The sequence below is a fragment of the Hylobates moloch genome, unplaced genomic scaffold (genome assembly GCF_009828535.3).
Source record: "Hylobates moloch isolate HMO894 unplaced genomic scaffold, HMol_V3 SCAFFOLD_2, whole genome shotgun sequence".
In the NCBI taxonomy this organism is placed as follows: domain Eukaryota; kingdom Metazoa; phylum Chordata; class Mammalia; order Primates; family Hylobatidae; genus Hylobates; species Hylobates moloch.
Genome location: NW_026652277.1, coordinates 162,577,347 through 162,601,031, shown reverse-complemented (window position 1 = coordinate 162,601,031; position 23,685 = coordinate 162,577,347). Strand labels below are relative to the sequence as shown.

The following is a 23,685-nucleotide window of genomic DNA, read 5'->3' as shown; positions in this document are numbered from 1 at the left end:
GTGGTTAAGAGCATATTCTTCACAGAGAGACAGCTATAGGTTCAAATCCTACCTCTACCATTAATTAGCCCTGGGGCCTTGGACAAGTCACTTACAATTTTTGAACCTCAATTTTCTCATTTGCAAAATAGGAATACAAATATTTACCTTACCAGATAATTTGGTGGGATTTCTACAAGTTAATGTTGAGTTAAAAAAGAAAAAAGGCAAAAAAAAAAGTGTGGTATGAAGATAAATGGTTACCATACATACCTAAAATACGTGTGTGTGTGTGTGTGTGTGTGTGTGTATAAAACATACATCCTATACAAACTTGTATACAAAGTAATATGTAAATACAGTGGATAATTTGGAAAAAAAGTTGTGTTTACTCTGGCAGAGGGAGAGATAGGGAGGGAATGTAGGAGCCAAGCCAAAAAAAGAGAACAAAAATTTTTTATTTACAAAAATCATGTGTATGACCACATTTGTGTAAAATTAGATACAGATAAATAATATAAAATACTTAAAAAATAATACCTACTCCAAAAGATTGTTATGAAGATTAAATGAGATATAACATGTGGGCCGGGTGTGGTGGCTCATGCCTGTAATCCCAGAACTTTGAGAGGCCGAGGCGGGCGGATCACGAGGTCAGGAGATGGAGATAGAACATGTGAAAAGCACAGTGCCTGCTTCAGAAGGAGTAGACTGTGGTAGGAAATACAAAAATCTTGCCTTGTACTTGTTTTCTGGAATCAAATTTGATAGTTTAAAGAGAAGAACTGGACAAATATACTGCCCTTATTCTCTGATTTTTTTTTATTTTAAATTTGAACAGTTTTGAAAGAGTAAGACTGATATGTAAATATATATCAGGATATCATTTTCTGAACTTAGATGGAAAAATATGTTTCTTGACAAGTGCTCTTGACAAGCACATGTTCTGTAGTAATTGAAGAACATAGCTGGGCGTGGTGGCTCACACCTATAATCCCTGAACTTTGGGAGGCCAGGGCAGGTAGATCACCTGAGGTCAGGAGTTCGAGACTAGTCTGGCAAACATGGCGAAACCCCATCTGTACTAAAAATACAAAAATTACCCAGGGCATGGTGGCGGGCACCTATCTATCCCAGCTACTTGGGAGGCTGAGGCAGGAGAATCACTTGAACCTGGGAGGCGGAGGTTGCAGTCAGCCAAGATCGTGCCACTTCACTCCAGCCTGGGTGAAAGAGCGAAACTCCATCTCAAAACAACAACAACAACAACAACACCAACAACAACACCACAAACATAGGTGCTTTGGCAAATGGTGATGTTTGCGCACCTGTGCGCTCAGATACACACAAATTAGAAATTGCAAACTTGATGAATGAGTTGAGTGTGGCTTACCCCACGTGTGTTGTGATGGTAGCAACAAGATTGAACGTGCCAGGGGACTTCCCATTCTCTTGCAGCTGCTTGACAGAAGATCTGTTGACTCTTTGGGAAGACATCTGTCTTTGCCATTTATTCCTTTTAACTGGGGAACTGGAGGAATAAAAGTTGTATCTCTTCCCAGTGACAAAGAACATGTTCTGCCTTTATTCTTGGTGTCCCTGTCTGTGAAGAGACATTTGCTTGTCCCGTCTCTCTTCTACATCTTGCCGTCCCGCCTTCTTCTTGTGGTGACATCCTTCCTTCCATCCATCTCTGCATCCTTCCTTCCAATAATAATTTATAAGTCCTCTAATTTGAAGGATACATATTGCTGCTGCTTTTCTCCTGCAAGGAAACCGCACATTTCTTTTAAGAAATTTCTTCATTTCTTAACATTTCTTCAGCTGTAGTCCTACACCAAGTACAAGGATAGATCTTCCCATTCAGTGTTGAGGCTGTAATTTGAGATGAAGGACCCCAACGTGGGAAGGGATTGAGATCTGTAGTCTCCTCATGTCGTAATGCCGTGAAAACTGAAATAGAGACGGCAAGAGAGACACAATGGCACTGGCAGGTGCTGGGTTTCAGTCTGGAAAGAAATAGGAAAATGATGCCAGGTGTGATGGTGCACACCTGGAGGCCCAGCTACTAGAGGCTGAGATGGGAAGATCTCTTGAGCCCAGGAGTTTGAGACCAGCCTGGGCAACATAACAAGATACTATCTTAATGACAACAACAAAAAGAATTAGGAAAATGAGCAATATTTGTCCCTGAGAAAACTGAATGGAAAGAAAACAAGCCTGCCAGACTCAATGGCTCAGGCCTTTAATACCAGCACTTTGGGAGGCCAAGTCGGGAGGATTGCTTGAGACCTGCCTGGGCAATATAGTGAGACCTCTATATTAAAAAAAAAAATTAAAAAGTTAGCCAAGCATGGTGGCGTGTGCATGTAGTCCCAGCTACTTGGGAGGCTGAGGTGGGAGGATTGCTTGAGCTTGGGAAGCGGAGGCTGCAGTGAGCCATGTTCGTGCCACTGCACTGCAGCCTGGGTGACAGAGCGAGACCCTGTGTCACATACACGAAAAGAAAGCAAGCCATGGAAGCAGAAGAGGAAAAGACTGCTGCTGAGTGCTGTGTCTCAGGTGTATATCAACGCTTGACACATGTCATCACACCAAATTCTCAGCAGGTGTGCATCCACGCTTGACGCATGCCATCAACCGAATTCTCAGCAGGTGTGCATCCACACTTGATGCATGCCATCACACTGAATTCTCAGCAGGTGTGCATCCACGCTTGCCGTGTGTCATCACACCGAATTCTCAGCAGATCTCAGAGGTAGGCTTTGTTATCACCCCATTTTAGAAAGAAGGAAACTAAGGCTCAGAGAAGTTAAACCTACTGCACAAGGCTGCTCAGTTCCTGAGAAGGCAGAATAGGAGGAGAGGCAGGGTGGTGCTGAGAGCCACCCAGGCTGGGCCTCTGCTGCCAGGTGACCCAGGGCTGTGAGCAGCTCAGCTCACTGTCCAGCCTGTGAGGGTCAGTGACTTGGTTTCAGCACTCATTTTTCCATTCCATTGCCTTCATGCCAAAAAACAATGTGAAGTCATGCCTGCAGCTGCTTCCTCTCGGCAGGAATGGGTGTGGGAACCACGTTCACAGTGGCGGGAGGTGAGAGGGAGTCCTTTCACACGCCAACTGGAACAATCTGGGAGGTGGGAAGCTCCTTGTGCTGCTGGCTCCCTCACCACCGCAGTCACCACCGCAGGGAACTGATATTCTTGGTGGCCTCTTGGATCCCTCAAGGAATCAAGTTGTAGGAACCATGCGGTCACAAGTCTACCTTGTTCTTGGGCTCTGGTGTATTGAGAGTTGCTCTCTGCCTCTAGATGATGGTCTCCCTGAAGTGACAGTGCTTGTATTAATTTAGAGATTTGTGGGCCGGCTGTGGTTACCAATGCCTGTAATCCTAGCATTTTGGGAGGCTGAGGCGGGTGGATGGCTTGAGTCTAGGAATTCAAGATCAGCCTGGGCAACATGGTGAAACCCCGTCTCTACAAAGAATACAAAAATTAGCCAGGCGTGGTGGCGTGCACCTGTGGTCCCAGTTTCTTGGGAGGCTGAGGCGGGAGGATCACTTGAGCCCGGGAGGTCAAGGCTGCCAGTGAGCTGAGGTTGCACCATTGCATTCCCACTTGGGCGACAGAGACCTTGTCTAAAAAAAAAAGAGAAGTTTGTCAAAGTATTAGTTTTATTTCTAGCACACGATCACATATGTATATACTGTGTTTCTAAGGTTGAAATGTGTTTAACAAGTCTGCCAGACAGTATTAAAAGGGGATGAGCCATAACGGTAGTTGACAATTTAGTTTTATCTACAAGATAGAATTGGAAAAGCACATTTGGAGCTATAATTATTCCTATTTACAGAAGTCGCTCCTGTAATTTAAGATAATATCAAATTCACACATGTAAAAATACATTTCTAAATTTATTTTTTTTAAGTCTTTTCTCCCTAGGCTGCTCTTTTCCTGAGAGTCAGTATAAATTTTAGGAGCAGTCATTATTATTGGTTCCTACATTTTTATCTAGTAGAAAAAATTTTAAACAAATGTAAGAAGACAATAAAAGTCTGATTATTAAATCATATAGAGTAGAAACTGGTAGGCATCTTCCTCCTTCAGAAGTAGTAAAAAATGACCTAAAAATGACTTTTTGATTGAAGTGAAAAATCTTCACCTGACAATTCCAGCACAGTTGATTAACATTTTTTCATGTACATAAAAGAATTAGCATTATCTTTAAGATTATCCTAACTTGGGATTATAGTTAATAGTGCTGAATAAACTCTATAGAATCTAGTTGTATTGATTTTTTTTTCTGTATGCATTCTGCAGTATAGGTTGAAATCCTTTGCTACAGATGAGTTCTAGAAGGTTAGCTGTGAAAGTTTCACGTTGGCAATTTCACTTTGGCAGCTTTTAGACAGGACAATGGTGATTCCTATAATCAGCTAACCCAGTTCATACAGTGTTCCAAGCCTTTTGTTCTTAAGCTGAATAAATAATGCTTTGCATTCCAGCCCTTTATTTCATGTCATCAATAGCATACCTCAAGACCACTTTTTTGGCAGTGTGTTAATGAATGTTTTGTTGAACCCTTTTCATCTATCAAGGACTGAAATACCTGATTTAATCTCAGTGGTGCTTAAAATAAACTTTTGTGGCTGAGTTTACTCACGCCCTTATTTGAAAGCTATTCTTATAGGCAGGCCCAGAGCTAAAGACTGCCAGCTTGTTGGCCCACTGCTATCTGTTCCTGGGGGCACATTGGGAGCCATCGTCAGGTTTCTTAACTTGGACTTCTGACTTACTACTCTCTGGACAGTCTGGAGAGTAGGTGGATTTCAGGTCAATTATTTTTGTAAGTTTTCAAATTAAGTAATTGGCCAAATGGGTTCCTTGGATGAGAACTCCTTAGGTCAGGGAGAGCGGGACCTCCAGAAGGTGCAAACGTCAGCTCTGTTCCCACTCTGCCCTCTCATTCCCATCCCAGTCCCGCAGGACTGTGCAGGCTGAGGGGTGTGTCAGGGACTGTCTTGAGCTGCAGAAAATATCTAGAAAGCTAAGCCAACAATTCTGAACGTTTTTAACTCTTGTACTTAGTGTTCATTTTCTCCATCCCTTTCTTTAGGATTGCTGTGTAGCGGAAATGGAGGATAAAGTTTTAACTGTGGTAAGTATACATTCTAAAAGTTATTGTAAAATTCCTTTTCCAAAGGCAGTGGGAATCATATTAAATAAATGCACTGTGGCTAATTACTTCAGGCGATACTTTGAAATATTGGCCTTTGGGACATGAGTTTTTAAATTTAGGTGGGAAAGCATAAAAGTTATTTAACAAGACCAACTACTGTGAAAATTCCTGTGCTTAAATTAACTACATTGAGTCTCTGTTTTATTATTATTTTTTTCTAACATTTTATCAGGATACAGTTATATATACATTGCTAGCTAGCCTGCTAGTCAGGATTGAACTGATGTGCAAATTTCACTTTAGGACCATTTTGATATAAGAAAAAAATTCTTGGCAAAAACCTTATGATGGAGGGGGGATGTGCTGTAACTGTTTAAGGAGCATTTTGTAACTATTCATCATCACTTCCTCCTTTTGACATAAGCCAGCCTGTGCTCTTTTGATAAGACCTTCCTCCTACTGATGTTGAGGAATTTAGCAGTGAAACTGCTATAAATATATTTTCCATAAATAGGGAGGCCAAACAAATTGGAAGAATGTAAAAAGTATCACTTCTTGGATTCTCCCCCTTGGAAAGAAAAATCACTCTTTGGAATATCCTGATTTCTTTGGTTGTTTAATTTTGAAAGGTTAGATGAGTCTGATTGGGGAAATACCACACGTAGCCACTGTGACTTCTACAAGGAGACCACTTAATAGGGATCCTCTCATTGTCTCTTTAGTTTTACCTTGTCAGTGTTTGGCATTCGAAGAATGTGAGCGATCACTAAAAAGATGATAGACTTAAATGTAAAATGCAAAACTATAAACTGTCTAAAAGATAACATAGGAGAAAATTTGGGTGACTGTCACTTTTGCAATGAGTTTTCAGATAGAACACCAAAAGCGTAATTCATGAAAGAAAAATTGATAATGTAGACTTCATTAAAATTAAAAACTGCTATGTGAAATGCACTGTTAAGAGAATGAAAAGACAAGCCACAGACTGGGAGAATATATTTTCAAAACACCTGTCAGATAAAGGACTTGTATCCAAAATATACAAAGAACAAGAACAAAGTATACAAAAAGCAAGAATAAGACAAACAACCCAATTAAAAAGGAGGCAAAAGATCTGAACAGGTGCTTCACCAAAGAATACATACAAATGGCAAATAAGCCTGTGAAAAGATGTTCAATGTCATTTGTATTAGGGAATTGTAAATTAAAACAACAATGAGATACCACTATATGCCTATTATATAGGCTAAAATATGAAACACTGACAATACCAAATGCTGCTGAGGATGTGGAGCAACAGGAACGCTCGTTAATTGCTGGTAGAAATGCAAAATGGTGCAGGCAGTTTGGAGGACAATTTGGAAGTTTCTTACAAAACTAAATACATTCTTACCATATGATCCAACAGTTGTGCTCCTAGATATTTACCCAAAGGAGTTGAAAATTTACATCAAAAAATGTGCACAGGTTGTTTATAGCAGCTTTACTCAAAATTGCCAAAAAAGTTGGAAGCAACCTTAATGTCTCTCAATAGATGAATGGATAAACAAACTGTTGTACATCTATAAAATAGAATATTATTCAGCAATAAAAAAGAAATAAGCTATCAAGTCATGAAAAGATATGGAGGAAACTTACAAGCATGTTGTTAATTGAAATAAGGCAGTCTGAAAAGGCTACATGCTGCATAATTCTGACTGTTTGACTTTTCTAGAAAATCAAAACCACAGAGACAATAAAAAGATCTATGTTTGCCAGGGGTTCATGGTGAGGGATGGGGTGGTGGATAATTAGGTTGCATACAGGGGATATTTAGGACATTGAAACTATCCTATATGATACTGTAATGATGGATACGTGACATTAGGCATTTGTCAGAACTCATAGAATGTACACCACAAAAAGTGAACCCTAATGTAAATTATAGATGTTAGTTGGTAATAATGTCTCAATATTAGTTCATAATTTGTTTTTGGTGGGTTTTTTTTTTTTTTTTTTTTTTTTTTTTTTTACCAAGTCTCACTCGATTACCCAGGCTAGAGTGCAGTGGTGCAACTCGGCTCACTGCAACCTCTGCCTCCGAGGTTCAAGCAATTCTGCAGCCTCAGCCTCCCAAGTAGCTGGGGTTACAGGCACCCACCACCATGCCTATCTAATTTTTGTATTTTTAGTAGAGATGGGGTTTTGCCATATTGGTCAGGCTGGTCTTGAACTCCTGACTTTAGGTGATCCACCCACCTCAGCCTCCCAAAGTGCTAGGATTACAGGCATGAGCCACTGTGCCCGGCCTAGTTCATCATTTGTAACAAATGCACCACACTAGTACAAGATGTTAATAATAGAGGAAGCTGGGAATGGAGGGTGGTGGTGGAGGGGATATATGGGAACTCAGTGGACTTTTTGCTCAATTTTTTTTTATAAACCTGAAACAGCTCAAAACAGTAAAGTCCATTAAAAAAATGGTTTAGGCTCAAAACAATTTTATTTATTTATTTTATTTTTTTTTTTTTACCTTGTCAATATTTGGTGTTCAGAGACTGTGAGCAATCATTGAAAAGTCAGGTAGGTGGCCGGGGAGAGATGATTCCACTTCATTGCTGAAAGCGGATTTCTGCCTGGCCTGTGCTCTTCAGTGGTCATAAAGGAGCTAATATAAAAGCTGCCTTTTCTGAACAAAGCTGAAATAGTGGCACTGTTCCCACAGATGGTAAACATGGAGTGTAAATGCCATGCATTCATTGAGCAGAATTATCAAAATGATTGCCAACCAGAACTAAAGATGATAGGTGAAATGCATTTCTCTAAAAATCAGCTTGAGATAAACTTGGTTAATGATTGAACTTTCCTATTTGCTTCTCCAATTCTAGGTCAAGGTTTTAAATGGCATCTGTGACAAAACAATCCGATCTACCACAGATCCTGTGATGAGCCAGTGTGCATGTCTGGAGGAAGTTCACTTACCAAACATTAAACCTGGAGAAGGCTTGGTAAGTTCTAATAACACTTGTTTTATTTTCAGATAACGTACATCATCATTTACTAGATTTAAAAAAAATTCCTTATTGCTTTCACTATAATTCTGAAAAGTAGAATTAAGTTAGACCGCCTTCCATTATGTAGTTAGGAATGTGCTATCTTGAATCCTGTTGATATGTTTTCTATCTTCAAAGTATAAAAATAAATACAATTTAAAAACTGTATACTCATATTTTGAAGATAACGCTTTATTTTTAGGACTTAGCAATGCAAGGAAATATAAAACATTTACACAAAGGAAAGATAGTCTCTGGGTACAAAAACAACATCTGCTCTGAAAGTATTAGCACTTAAGATGAATGTGAGAAGAGACTGGCTGAAGGCAGTGATTCTTAAGAAGGGTTTAGAAATATTTCATAAGTAATATATAAGCTATATCATAACAGGCTGTGGGAATACATACAAGTGATCTCCTAGTACCTAGCTTGCATCTTATGGGATTAATTTGCTGAAATCTTCGTGAAGAAGCTGTGAAGCCCATTAGTTAGCTTAGAGGCTTTGAGTCAGAGAGAGCTTGGTTTAAATCACGGCTCTTGAGGGACTTAACCTCTTTACATGTCAGTTTCCTCAGAGGGTTGTTGAAAGTATTGTATTAGATTATGAATGCCAAGTGCCAGGCACCAACCACATAGTTCGTGTGCATTAATGTGGCTGCAGCTACTGTTGCTGGTATTGATGATGTTGAGGAGAAGGAGGGGAAGGAGAAGGGGGAGGGGGAGAAGTATCTAATGTATAGGTAGCTGTCGGGAGCTATTAAGGCAGTCTCTGCTCTTACATAGAAAAAACAAAAATCAACCAATTGTTGACAGGCCCACATTCTTAGCAGAAATTGCATATTGGTACTGCTTGGCTTCAAAGCAAATGATGGGTTATATCAGATTAAGTTTAAACAGGGAGGACTTCCTGTGGAGGTAGGTTTATAGTCAAATATTTAAGCAGATAAATGCCCTGAGTAGGTAGAAATGAAGCTGTCATTTCAGATGGTAAAGTTATACAAGCAGTGCCCTGGGAGGGGGAGTACCATGTGTAGAGGAGAAGCTGATATAATCTGCGAGTGAAAGTAACAGGATAGGAGAGGAATCAGGAGAACCTGAAGGTGCTGGTGTTTGATGGGACTCTGATCATATATTAGCGTAGGTTGATGAGCAGGCTGGGTGCAGCATAATTTCTGAGGAGGGTCCACATTATTACAGCATAGATACCAGGGTGAGCAACTACTTTTTGCCTGGTCTACTTTTTGCTCTCTTTCCCCATCTTGTAACAGTTTAATTAAAAAAAATTTACACGTGGTGAGTCCAACTGCAGAAATAATTCCTCAATGATACATTCGGTGTATTACTCAGTGAGGTATTTGCCTCTGAGTTTGCCTCTCAGGCCTCTTAGGAGAGAGAATATTCATTCATCTTTACATTTCCCTTAAAAGGAGGGGTGTCTGTTACTAATTTGCTACCTATGCTTTGTTATTTAACAATCTTTGTTCATATATCTTTGTCTGGATTATTAGTAGCTTTAATAGTCACTCTGAGGTTATTTCTGTTACCAAATTTAAATGAATATATTGTGTCCCTAGACAAAGAAATGGTCAAGAAAGAACTGTTCTTTGGCTGGGTGTGGTGGCTTACACCTATAATCTCAGCACTTTGGGAGGCCGAGGTGGGAGGATCACTTGAGCCCAGGAGTTTGAAACCAGCCCGGGTAACATAGCGAGATCTTTTCTCTATTAAAAAAATAAAATAATTAGCTGGGTGTGGTGGCACATGCCTGTAGTCCCGGCTACGTGGGGAGGCTGAGATGAGAGGATCACTTGAGCCCAGGAGTTCAAGGTTACAGTGAGCTGTGTTTGCATCACTACACTCCAGTCTAGGCAACTTAGCAAGATCGTGTCTCATCATCAACATAATAGAACAGTTGTTTGAAGTGCCTCACTCATTCACTCATTCTGTAGGTCTAAGAAAACGCCCACATCCTCGGAGTTGTGGCATAATTCTGTGTGCCTGGTACACAGATTATAGTATCAAAGAGATCACATGTTTTATTTCTTTCACCAGTATTTCAATTTGCTTAGCTCCCCTTCACCACCCTTTGGATCTTGTTTCTCGATGTTTCAGGAGGCTGAAAAATGAGTATTGTTCTGAAGGGACTGTTGTTAATGTTTTATAAGTTTAAGTCTCACTTGGGGCTATGTCTCTAAACATTGGAGTAATGAGTTAATCTATTTGTGATTCACTCCAGGGCATGTACATCAAATCAACCTATGATGGTTTACATGTGATTACTGGAACCACAGAAAATGTAAGTGTATATTCATTAAGTGTAAAAGCTGTTGTGTGTTTAAACAAATTTGCTCCACAGTCTCTATACTTTGAATTTAAATGTGTGCATGCTGTTTGATTGTTGTGAGAGCACGGGTACCTGCTTTGTTTATTTCTGTTGATAGAGTACTGCTTGTCACCAGCTGTTGTCAATTTATTATTTAAATTATCCTTTATTGCTCTTGTTCATATGCCTTGCCCAGTTTTTACCCCAACCGTTGTGTTAATTATTCCTTTTGCACCCTGGAAGTGTTAAGCCATAAATACAAAAGCAATGATCTTTTTGTTTTTGAGAATCACTCTTATAAGAACTGGGATTGGTGGCCATGTGTATAAAATACAATTTTTTTGATTTAATGGAATTTTTATGTCTCCAAAGCAGCGATTTCAGGATTTTTTACAACATATTTTTATAGCTGCGTTTCATCATATTTGGCATGAGATTGACGTTTAGTCCTCTGTCCCCACCCCTTGAATAGGAAAAGCAGGTCTCTTTCTACTGTGAGAGACTTGTGTACACCGTGTACTTCCTTCTGGAAGTTCTGCTATGTGGAGGGTTGTCTTTAGCCCCTCAAACATTTTGAGTTTGTGAGAAGTAGAGCCAGTTGAATACTTTCTTCTTGCAGCCTACAGTATGGCTTGCTTTTGAAAGACATCGATATGAAACTAAAAATGTTTGAATAGCTTCCCTGGGTCTGTGCAAAAGAAGCATGTATTTGGGGGAATTAACCTATTTAATCAGCTAAGACAGGAGGAGATAATTCCTAAAATTAGGGGAAATTTTAGGAGCTGCTTTTCTAATCTGTTTGGTAGAAATATGTGTCTAATTTTGAGCTTCAGCTGCTAGATCTTTTGATAAAGGAAAATGGCATGATCTTTGAGTGTCTGTGATAAACACTTGATGTTTGTAGTGAGAAAATGATACTGCTTAAGGCAGTCAATGAATTATAAATACATTGCATGGTTCTGGCAGATGAATGGGTAGGAAATGGTAGTGTCTTTCAGGATTCCCTGTTGAGCTACAGTGAGGAGGCCCTGAGAGTCACTAGGAGTTTTTATACCATGTCACCTCCTGGACAGTAACAGCACAGGAAGCTCTGCTTTTAGGCTTGGGATGGTGCAGAAGAAAAGACACAAGATGTAACACATGATTCTTCCTTCATCCTTGATCGAGACTCAGTACATTGCAGTTCAGCTGTGATAACAACACAGTCATGTCTGTTTGTATAGATGAGAAACATGGTGAATGTCATTTCAGTTTTTAGAGTTGAAGTTTCACAGTCTAGCAATTTGATGATTACATTGTCTGTCTTAACCAGACCAGTGTGTTTTCCAACTCTATTGGGTCTTCTTGAAGCAATTTCCATCTTGGATCTGGAGCACTACAGAATTACTACCGGAAGGCATAGTACTTCCTTCCTCTTGCACCACCCCCCTTTTTAAAGAAAAGAATTTGGGCTGGGCGCGGTGGCTCACGCCTGTAATCCCAGCACTTTGGGAGGCTGAGGTGGGCGGATCACGAGGTCAGGAGATCGAGACCATCCTGGCTAACACGGTGAAACCCCGTCTCTACTAAAAATACAAAAAATTAGCTGGGCGTGGCGGCGCACATCTGTAATCCCAGCTACTCGCGAGGCTGAGGCAGGAGAATTGCTTGAACCCGGGAGGTTGCAGATCGAGCCACTGCACAGTCCAGCCTGGGCAACAGAGCAAGACTTCATCTCAAAAAAATAAAAATAAAAAATAAAAAAAAGAGAAGAGTTCAATGACAGACTAAACAAAGCTGCTTTTGAATGAAACGAAATGTCATATGCCATTAATGATACATTCCCTGAATTCCTACCAGAATTGTAATACTGGCTGACAGACTCAGGGTCTGTCCTGGTGTTCCCATGTAGGACTGTATGGAAGTCATCTCAGGGAGTGGTGGCTACCATCTTGTTAGAGATCAAAAAAGAAAACTTGTCTTCCATCTGGTAATCCACTTGAAAATGTCACTCATTCCTTTAGTCATTCAATTCACATTTATTGAGGACCTGGAATGTGCTAGACACTAGGCTAAGTAAGTCTAAGTCTTCTAGACAAGCGTGGGAAGTTAGGTGAGAGCCCACTTCTCCCGGGCTCAATCTGGCTATTTTATTCTTAATATTGGGTATTATATACTTGAATGGCAGTAGAAAGTGCCAGCTCCAGGTCAGCTTTTGGCTATGACTTAAGGTTGCTATGACTTCACTGTCAGAATGTTTTAATGGAAGCCTAGTATGGGGGGTAGCAGTGGATGAAAATCACCCATTGTTTTCCCAAGTGAATTATGTCCGTATTCTTCAATCTTGGACTTGAGGCTGAAGCAATGCTCACTTGAGGCTGAAGCAAGCAAGGCCTTCAGTCCATTTCTTTGAAGGTTACCTGAGAGGCCAGGATCATTCCAAAGTCAGACCAACAGTGTCTGATGTTTCTCTTATCTTATTTCTTTTTTTGATGTTATTTTAGACCTTGACAAGAGTCTTGACACAACCTCATTCATACTTCTGTCCTCCACCCCTGAGATCCGGTGGGAGTTAGGTTAGCCTCTGAAGAATGGGTGCATTATTCTTTAGGTCATGACCCTTCTGCAGCAAACCAACACAAGCATCATTTTTCAGTAGTCCTCCTCATGGTGAAGATAGGCAAGAGCTACTGCCCTGGGCAGAATTTTGGTACCAAGCTCTCTCTTTACCAGTGTTCTGCCAAACACAACTCTTAATCACTTGATTGGACATTTGAGAAATGAATGCAAAAGGATCCTTAGGAAGGGAAGTCAATTCAGGACATCAGAGCATGTTTTTTAAGATTACACATGTAGAGACAGGGACTTCCTGGCCTTGGGGCTATCTTTTGTAAAGTGAAGCTTATCTTAAATGAATCCCTTGCCCAGGAAGATTAACTGGACCGGACCGATTAGGATCAGAATTACTAGAGTAAGCCTTTAACTGTGGGTTAAGCGTCTGGCACAAAAAGGAGCGTAGATAAATTCATTTTTTTAAGTGATATAAGAAATCTGAGATGGGCTGGGTGCGGTGGCTCACGCCTGTAATCTCAGCACTTTGGGAGGCCAAGGCGGGCGGATCACCTGAGGTCAGGAGTTCAAGATCAGCCTGGCCAACATGGTGAAACCACGTCTCTGCTAAAAATACAAAAATTAGCTGGGCGTGGTGGTGGGTGCCTGTAATCCCAACTACCCGGGAGGTTGAGGCAGGAGAATGGCTTGAGCCTGGGAGGCAGAGGTTACAGTGGGCCGAGATCACACCATTGTACTCCAGCCTGGGTGACTGAGTGTGAGTGAGACTGAAAAGTCAAGTCTGAAAAAAAGAAAAAGAAAAGAAACTTGAGATGAACATGGGCTGGTCTCTCAGGTGAGCACTGTCGGGTACGGTAGCAGGTTAAATGTTTTCACAAATAACTGTCACAGTTACCAGGGCCTTGTATGAGACCTAGATAAAATCAAAGGGAATATTTCTACAGTTTAGGGCTGCTTGTTAATTTCCCGTTGAGCCTGTCACAACAATTTAGAGAAACTTCAGCCAGTGTGTCTTGGGTCTCATTGCTGTCCCTCTCCCCATGTTCAAAGGTGCTATTTTTTGGATATTTGGAAATTGTTTGAAGATTCAGTCAGTAATGTAAGTTAGAAAATTAAATCTTCTATTCTAGATAATGTTTGATTAGAATTTGAAATCCAAGGTTTATATTTTCTTCTTCTGTTAGTCATATATGAGATACCTTCAACATAAAGAGTTCTAGGTGGCTTATATGAACAAGAACACCGTGAGCAAAATATTTGACAAATGGATTATATCCCTTTATATATATTTTTTTCTTTTTGAGACGGAGTCTCCCTCTGTCGCCCAGGCCGGAGTGCAGTGGCACAATCTCGGCTCACTGCAAGCTCTGCCTCCCAGGTTCACGCCGTTCTCCTGCCTCAGCCTCCCGAGTAGCTGGGACTACAGGCGCCTGCCACCACGCCTGGCTAATTTTTTGTATTTTTAGTAGAAACGGGGTTTCACCATGTTAGCCAGGATGGTCTCGATCTGCTGACCTCGTGATCCACCCACCTCAGCCTCCCAAAGTGCTGGGATTACAGGCATGAGCCACCATGCCCGGCCTATCTCTTTATATATATTTTTGTTGCAGTGATGGTAAATTAATAACCAGGCATTATTTGAAGGAAAAAAAAGTCTGGATTTTGTTTTGACACTGAAGACTCGTTTTCGAATGTAATCTGAAAATGAAAAGAAAACTAAATTCATTTTCTTTAAAGCAATTTCTGTTGCCACCAACTTTCTATTTTAACAGCATTGCAATAATATGTAAAAGAAGATGGAATGAGAACAACATTTAGTTTTAATAAGGAAACGAGATGACAGAGTTACAAAGATGATTTTCCATGTTGAACAGTTGGTCAGCTTTTATGAGATTAATTTTGATAAGGATATGTGTAAAAATTTTTTAGATGAACCAGTAGCTTTTATCAGGCAATCATTTTGACAGTTATGTCCAGGCCGGGCGCAGTGGTTCATGCCTGTAATCCCAGCACTTTGGGAGGCCGAGGTGGGCAGATCACCTGAGGTTAGGGAGTTTGAGACCAGCCTGGCCAACATGGTAAAACCTCATCTCTACTAAAAAAAATTAGCTGGGCGTGGTGGCAGCCACCTGTAATCCCAGCTACTCGGGAGGCTGAGCGGGGAGATCTGCTTGAACCCAGGAAGTGGAGGTTGCAGTGAGCTGAGATCCACCATTGCCCTCCAGCCTGGCTGACAGAGTGAGACTCCGTCTTAAAAGCAAAACAAAACAAAAGACAGTATGTCCAGTCTCTTCCCGATAGATTAGATGAACCTGGCTATTCTAACAGACAAATTATCAGTTATAACAGACACTAATAAAATGGATAACACAGGATTCATGTGTAGGGTCCTATAGACTGTGTAGTCTCAGGGGAATAAAGTGCATTGTTTTATTTTTCCTGAGAAAATGTTATTTCAGTTGCTAATTGTCTACAGAAGAAAGAAGAAATAAAAGCAGAAAGAAATAGAAGGTTTAAAATACTTAAGGCAGGTTATTTGGTTTCTGTACAGTCTCCTGCAGACAGATCTCAGAAGATTCATGCTGGTGATGAAGTTATTCAAGTTAATCAGCAAACTGTGGTGAGTTTGTTTATTGAGACGCGATTTTCCTCCTTAGAACTTCTAATTAAATCTAAAACCACTTTGTTTAAATTTTTAAAATTTGCCGCTTCTATCTTATTTTTCATTATGTTAGGTTGTGCTAACATGAACATACTTATGCCTGCCTATTTTGTTTCTGTGTATCTGCTCACAACCCTGACTGCCTTGAGATAAGTTCTCAGGTTTGATTTTTTCGTTACTCATGAGCAAGTCCTCCCTCCCGATTTGCTTTCTTTGAAGGTGGGATGGCAGCTGAAAAATCTGGTGAAGAAATTGAGAGAGAATCCCACAGGAGTTGTGTTACTGCTTAAGAAGCGCCCCACCGGGTCTTTCAACTTTACTCCTGCTCCCCTGAAAAACCTACGGTGGAAGCCACCTCTTGTACAGGTATCTGGGATTAACTGGAAACCTCCATCCAACAATGTCAAGTATCTCATTAGTCTCCAAACAAAAAGAGATTAAAATTTGAAGGTGATTGATTGGTTTCAGGAGTTTGTATGTAATTATCCTATAATCCCGCCTATGTGAAAATATAAATTCTAGATCTACATGGAACAGTTAGTAGCCAGTAACCATATATGACTATTTAAAGAATGAGGCTAGGTGCGGTGGCTCACGCCTGTAATGCCAGCACTTTGGGAAGCCGAGGCAGGGGGATCACGAGGTCAGGAGATCGAGACCATCCTGGCTAACATGGTGAAACCCTGTCTCTACTAAAAGTACAAAAAGTTAGCCGGGCGTGGGGGCAAGCGCCTGTCGTCCCAGCTGCTGGGGAGGCTGAGGCAGGAGAATGGTGTGAACCCGGGAGGTGGAGCTTGCAGTGAGCCAAGATCGCGCCATTGCACTCCAGCCTGGGCGACAGAGTGAGACTCCATTCTCCAAAAAAAAGAATGAAATGACGTTAAAAGTTAATCTCTGCAGGATCACTGGCTACATTTCAACTGTAGAATATTCACATATGGCTAGTGACTCCCATATCAGACGGTTGGATATGGACATTTCCATCATTGCAGAAAGTTCCTTCTAGTCCTTCTCCTCTCTCATTTCAAACATATACCTAGATAACTATACAGTTTGAACACTAATCCTGGAGGGACCACATGGGGTTGAGTCTTCAGCAGCGCTTTACCAAGGCAGGGTTGGGGGCGGTGAGTGCAGCCCGCCCCATGGGGACAGTATCACACCATTATTTAGACATTATGTAGTATTGCCAATCTGCGCTGATAACAGAAGACAAACTGACTGACTTTTATTTAAATTCTTTTCAAACTATATACCCTCTTATTGCTGACACCTGGGTGGATCACACTCACTGGTCACACTCCTTGTTATGCCATTGGTCCTTGGTGTTGATTTCATAAACCAAGAATGAAAAGCAATAACCTTATAAAGCCCTTTTATAAGATTGAGATTATGGTTTATTTGTAACTATTTTTGATGTTATTGTATGTCTTCCCATGGAAGAACAGTAGTCTTGAACCATCAATTTTGAAACTTTGTGAGGCAAGGTACTGGAAACATTATAGGTGTCACAGAGGAGAGGTTAAAAATAAATAACTCAGAGGCCGAGTGTGGTGGCTTACGCCTGTAATCCCTGCATCTTGGGAAGCTGAGGTGGGTGGATCACTTGAGGTTAGGAGTTCGAGACCAGCCTGGCCAACATGGCAAAACCCCTACTAAAAATACAAAAAGTAGTTGAGCGTGGTGGCCTGCGCCTATAATCCCAGCTACTCGGGAGGCTGAGGCAGAAGAGTTGCTTGAACCAACCAGGAGGTAGAGGTTTCAGTGAGCCAAGATCGCGCCACTGCACTTCAGCCTGGGTGACAGAGTGAGACCCTGTCTCAAAGCAAAAACAAAAACCAACCAACAAACAAAAACTCACAGTGATAAAGGCAGGGCAAGAAGGGAACATAATTACAATCAGTTTGTAAATAATAACAGAACATATTTTAAAATTCACTTTTTAATTGACAGATACAAATTGGATATATTTGTATTGTACAACACAGTGTTTCAAAATATGTTTACATTTTGGAATGGCTAAATCAAGCTCGTTAATACGTTTATTACCTCACACACTTATTTATTTGTGGCAAGAACACTTAAAATCTACAAGTGTTATAGCAACTTAGCAGTTTTCTAGCATGCAATGCATTTTTATTAACTGTAGTCACCATGCTAGACGATAGATCTCTTGAGCTTATTCTTCCTGGCTAACTGAAATTTTGTACCCCTCCTTCTAACCTCTGGCAGCCACCGTTCTACTCTCTGCTTCTGCTTCTAAGAGTTCGATTTTTTTTTTTTTTTTTAGATTCCACATAAAAGTGAGATCATGTGGTATTTGTCTATATGTGCCTGGCTTATTTCACTTAACACAGTGTCCTCCAGGTTCATCCCTCTTGTCACACATGATAGGATTTCCTTCTTTTCTTCTTCTTTTTTGTTTTGTTTTGTTTTGAGACGGAGTTTCACTCTTGTTGCCCAGGCTGGAGTGCAGTGCTGCGATCTCAGCTCACTGCAACCTCCACCTCCTGGGTTCAAGCGATTCTCCTATCTCAGCCTCCTCTGATAGCTGAAATTACAAGTGCCTGCCGCTACGCCCGGCTAATTTTTGTATTTTTAGTAGAGACGGAGTTTCACGGAGTTGGCCAGGCTGGTCTCAAACTCCTGACCTCAGGTGTTCCGCCTGCCTCAGCCTCCCAAAGTGCTAGGATTACAGGCGTGAACCACCACGCCCAGCCAGGATTTCCTTCTTTTTTAAGGGTGAGTAGCATTCCCTTGTGTATATACACCACATTTTCCTTATCCATTTGTCTGTTGATGGCTGGGCTGTTTTGAAAAATGCTGCAGTGAACATGAGGGTGCAGATACCTCCTCAGTATACTGATCTCATTTCCTTTAGATGTGTATCCAGTAGTGAGGCTGCTTTTTAATTTTTCAGGGAACCTCCAAAGTGTTTTCCATAATGGCTCCGCTAATTTACATTCCCACCAGCTGTGCACTAGGATTTCTACATCTCCATATCCTTATCACCACCTACCTCTTGTGTTTTGATAGTAGCCATTCCAACAGGTGCCAGCTGTCATCTCACTGTGGCTTTGATTTGCATTTCCCTGATGACTAGTGACGTTGAACATTTTTTCATATCTCTGTTGGCCATTTGTATATCTCCTTTTGAGAAATGTCTATTTGGGGCTGCCTGCAGGGCCTCATGCCTGTAATCGTAGTGCTTTGAGAGTCCAAGGCAGGAGGATCGTTTGAGCCCAGGAGTTCAAGACCAGCCTGGGCAACAAAGCAAGATCCTGTCTCTACAACAATTTTTTTTTTTTTTTAAACCAACTGGCTGGGTGTGGTGGCACAGACCTGTAGTCCCAGCTACTTGAGAGGCTGAGATAGGAGGATTGCTTGAGACTGGGAGGCTGCTGTGAGCCTTGATTGTACCACTGCATCCACCCTGAGTGACAGAGTGAGACCCTGTCTCCAAAAAAAAAAAAAAAAAAAAAAAAAAAGCAAGAGAGTAATGTCAATTCAGGTCCTTTACCCATTTTTAAATCAGGTTCTTTGTGGTTTTTTTGCGGTTGAGTTCTTTGAGTTCCTTGTATACTTTGGATATTAACCCCTTATCTGATGTGTGGTTTGCAGATACTTTCTAGTTGACTCTTTGCCTTGTTGATTATTTCCTTTGCTATGCAGAAGCTTTTTAATTTGATGTAATCCCACTTGTCTGTTTTTGCTTTTGTTGCCTGTGCTTTTGCAGTCAGAGCCAAAAAATCATTGCCCATAACTGAGCCTATTGATTATACTCCAGCTGTTTCTGTTTGCATTGGTCAGTGTAAAATTTAAACTTGCTTAGATTTTTTTGGATTTCTCAGAATATGATGCTTAACATTACAGAGGTGCTAATTCCTCATAGGTAATTGATGGAGTGCCTGTCAAATGCTTGCTCTGCCCGCTAATTGTTGCATAAGATAAATGTTGGATTCTGAAGGAGAGAGGTGTGGACTGTGAGGTGGGAGCCTGGGAGGGTAGGTGGGATTTGCATTGGCGGATGGGAGCGTGTATCATACAGGAGATGAATGCTACTCTTTAAAAACACTCGCCCACAAAACATAGATAGACCACCATCAGGGAAGGGCAGTGTCTTAGGTAAGGTTTCCTAGAGCGGAGTCTTAGGTGCACATCCTTGTGAGAGCAATTTTTGAGGGTATGTGCTGCAAGTAAAACTGGTAAGGGAGAGAGGAAGGCAGAATGATGACGGGGAAGCAGCAAGGATGCCTCTCAGGTGCAGTGTAGCCTTGACCTCCTATGCAGGATGAAGCAGCCTGGTGGAGCCACACAGCTCCGGGCTCTGGTGGCCCTGCTCTGGCGAAGCAGCTCTGTCAGCTGAGGGCCATTCTTCTGAGAAGGGGCAGCTGTGCGCTTTAGCAGCTGACATTCCCAGCAGCAGGGGGTGGTAGTGGCGATAGTGAGACTCTAGGTGGGCTCCAGAGCTTCTGCCAGAAGAAATGAGTAGCTCTGACTCTGTGGAGCTGAGGGTAGGAGATAAAGTTGGACTGGTTGCATGAGACTATAGTGGCAAGTATGGAGTGCCAGGCTGGGGAGTATGGGCTTTCTCCCACAGGTGACAGGTTGACAGCTGCTTTTACGTTAATACCTCTATTACTCTGCTAGGGCTGCTGTACGGGGTGGTAGAAGTTCAAAGTCAAGGTGTCAGTGGAGTTGGCTTCATTCTGAGGACCCTCTCAGAAGATTAAAAAAAAACAAAGAAAACCAGCTAGTAAGTCTAGCCAGGATCACATCTAGAGTTCCAAGCAATACTCCTAGTCAATAGTAGCACTGCTACTGATTTCTTTTTCTTTTCTTTTCTTTTCTTTCTTGTTTTTTTTTTTTTTTTTTTGAGACAGAGTCTCACTCTATTACCCAGGCTGGAGTGCGGCGGTACACTCTTGGCTCACTGCAACTTCTGCCTCCTGGGCTCAAGCAATCCTCCCATCTCATCATCCCAAGTAGCTGGGACTACAGGCGTGTGCCACCACGCCCGGCTAATTTTTATATATTTTTTGTAGGGACTGGGTTTTGCCGTGTTGCCCAGGCTGGTCTCGAAGTCCTGACCTCAAGCAATCCGTCCACCTTGGCCTCCCAAAGTGCTGGGATAACAGGTGTGAACCACCGTGCCCAGCCTTGCTCCTAATTTTCATGAACTAACTCATTTAATTCTCACTGCAGCTCTATGCAAGAGATATTATCATTATCACTCCTTTACAGAGGAGGAAAGGGAGGCCACAGATGTTTAAGTGATTTGCTCAGAGCTAGAATCATAACCCTGGCACCTGGCTCCTAAGCCTCTGCTTCTTGCCACTATACATGGTCTTTCAAATCCCTCAGCTCATTCTAAGGTTTCAAAGAAGAATGTAAGTTAAATATTGCGAATATCTGTGAACACATGAATGACCTTAGTCCCTGTTCAGACACGGGGTTGGTGTTGGTTTGGGGGAGGGGAAATGAACACCAAGAATCATCTCTGAATTGATCTCCACTCTGCATTGCTGTGTTACTCCTGTTTCAGACCTCACCTCCACCCACGACAACCCAGTCCCCTGAAAGCACTATGGATACCTCACTGAAGAAGGAGAAGTCGGCCATCCTGGATCTTTATATTCCTCCTCCGCCAGCTGTTCCCTACTCTCCCCGGTATGTTGCTGTCCATTGTCATGGTATGCTTGTCTCCCGTTGGTGTCATTTGTAAATGGTGGTGTGAAAAGAGGATCTTGTGAGAGGAAGTTGCTGAGCCACAGTGTGACAGGGCTGAATCTTGAACTGCCGTTAAAAGTATGATCAGCCTTACTTTGTAGGAGTGTAGGGACAGATCTAGGTTCTGTGGGGCTTGAAGCTATACAGTTTGGTGGGGAGGGCCCTTTGGAGAAAAGAATATGGCAGTATTGGCCAGGTGTGGTGCTCACACCTGTAATCCCAGCACTTTAGGTGGCTGAGGCGGGCAGATCACTTGAGCTCAGGAGTTCAATACTAGCCTGGGCAACATGGTAAAACCTCATCTCTACAGAAAAATACAAAAATTAGCCGAGTGTGGTGGCAGATGCCTGTAGTCCCAGCTACTCAGGAGGCTGAGGCAGGAAAATCGCTTGAGCCTAGGAGGTGGAGGTTGCAGTGAGCAGAGTTTGTGCCATTGCACTCCAGCCTGGGTGACAGAGCGAGACCCTGTCTCAAAAAAGAAACAAAGAAAAGGATATAGCAATACCTTACTTTTGAAAAATAAATGAAAACGTGCTCTCCTGGGGCCTTGGAAGGGTCTGTTGGGGGCCCTGCAGGTTAAGTTTCATTAACTCCATGGTAAATTCATCTTGAGGGGGTAGATAATAAGTATTTCTGTGAGATTAATGAGAGTTGCAGCTTGATTTTGCTGAGAAAGATGTGTTCTTCGTAGAACTTGAAAAAAAACCTATGTGGCCAGGTGTGGTGTCTCACACCAATATTTCCAGCACTTTGGAAGGCCAGTTCGGAGGATTGCTTGAGCCCAGAGGTTCAAGACCAGCCTGGGGAATATAGTGAGGCCCCATCTCTACAAAAAAATTTAAAAAATTAGCTGGGTGTGGTTGTGTGCACCCGTGGTCCTAGCTACTCAGGAGGCTGAGGTGGTAGGATCACTGGAGCCCAGGAGGTCGAGGCTGCAGTACAATACACCATGATCATACCACTGCACTCCAGCCTGGACAACAGAGTGAGACCTAGTCTCAAAAACAAAAAAACAAAAAACAAACCCAAACCCACGTGAGTGTAGGTATGAACATTTCATATTTGTGTGTGTGTGTGTGTGTGTGTGTACCATAATTTTTTTTTTTTTTTTTTGAGATGGAGTCTCGCTCTGTCGTCCAGGCTGGAGTGTAGTGGCGCAATCTCGGCTCACTGCAAGCTCCGCCTCCCGGGTTCACGCCATTCTCCTGCCTCAGCTCTCTGAGTAGCTGGGACTACAGGCGCCCGCCACCACGCCCGGCTAATTTTTTGTATTTTTAGTAGAGACGGAGTTTCACCGTGGTCTCGATCTCCTGACCTCGTGATCAGCCCACCTCGGCCTCACAGAAAGTGCTGGGATTACAAGCGTGAGCCACCGCGCCCGGCCTGTGTGTGTAGCATAAATTCTTAAAAAGATAGTTGCTTTCTTCATGGCTAACTTAAATACTGTATGGTATAATAAGGGTGGTATATAGAGTGTACAGGATGATTTAGGTGTGATCTAGGCTTATTTATCAACTCACATATTTATATATGTTGATAAAACTAGACAATCTGGCTCATTTATTCAGCATATCTTTCCCCAGTATTAGGTCTGGGTTACCATCTGACAGAAAACAGACTCGGTCCTTGACCCTATAGAACTGCCAGGGTCTTATTCAGCAATTCAAGCCTATATTGAGAAATATATGATTGGGCTACAATATTTCATAAAGTTCAGGCTGGATTTTATTACAGTGACATTTTACTTTGTATCAGAAGTTTTTGTTTGTTGGTTTTCATTTGAAGCTGAGGTATTTGCTTCATTGTGTTTCTTCTGTATTGGGTGCAGAGATTCAACGTTGTTTTCCATTTCCTTGAGTCTTGGCTTACTCAGAACTTACTACAGCATGTAGCAAATGTACTTCAGGTGATCGGGACATTCTGGTTCGCGGGATCTTAGGTGTGTTTAAAGTTACAGATAGTCTTTGCCTCTGCATATAGAGAGCATGACATTCCACAACCAGTGTGTGGGTTGTTCTATCAGAAACTGGAGGAAGGCGCCCTCCCTTGATCCAGAATATTCTTGTCTGGGTTCCTGGCGTAGTGGCAAGAAAAGGGGTGGTGTGTACACAGTGAGAGATAAAGGAACCTGGGGCTAGAAGGAGAACTGGATTAAACTGCTTGGGAAGACGCTGTTGAGAGTGCACACACACACCACTCCTGAAGGATTTTCTGAGGAATGAAAAATGCGAAT

At 41.9% G+C, this 23,685-nt stretch overlaps 1 protein-coding gene across 4 annotated transcripts in view; it reads left to right on the top strand.

Annotated features, from left to right (window-relative positions):
* The window catches only part of CNKSR3 (CNKSR family member 3), a 102,244-nt gene that overhangs the window by 71,516 nt on the left and 7,043 nt on the right, over positions 1-23,685 (top strand). For all 4 annotated transcript variants that reach the window (XM_032160872.2, XM_058435613.1, XM_058435614.1 and 1 more), the window contains exons 5-10: positions 5,093-5,134; positions 8,023-8,142; positions 10,424-10,483; positions 15,612-15,680; positions 15,942-16,088; positions 21,268-21,392. In XM_032160872.2, the coding sequence (XP_032016763.1) occupies positions 5,093-5,134; positions 8,023-8,142; positions 10,424-10,483; positions 15,612-15,680; positions 15,942-16,088; positions 21,268-21,392 (563 nt within the window). The remainder of the gene's footprint in view (positions 1-5,092; positions 5,135-8,022; positions 8,143-10,423; positions 10,484-15,611; positions 15,681-15,941; positions 16,089-21,267; positions 21,393-23,685) is intronic.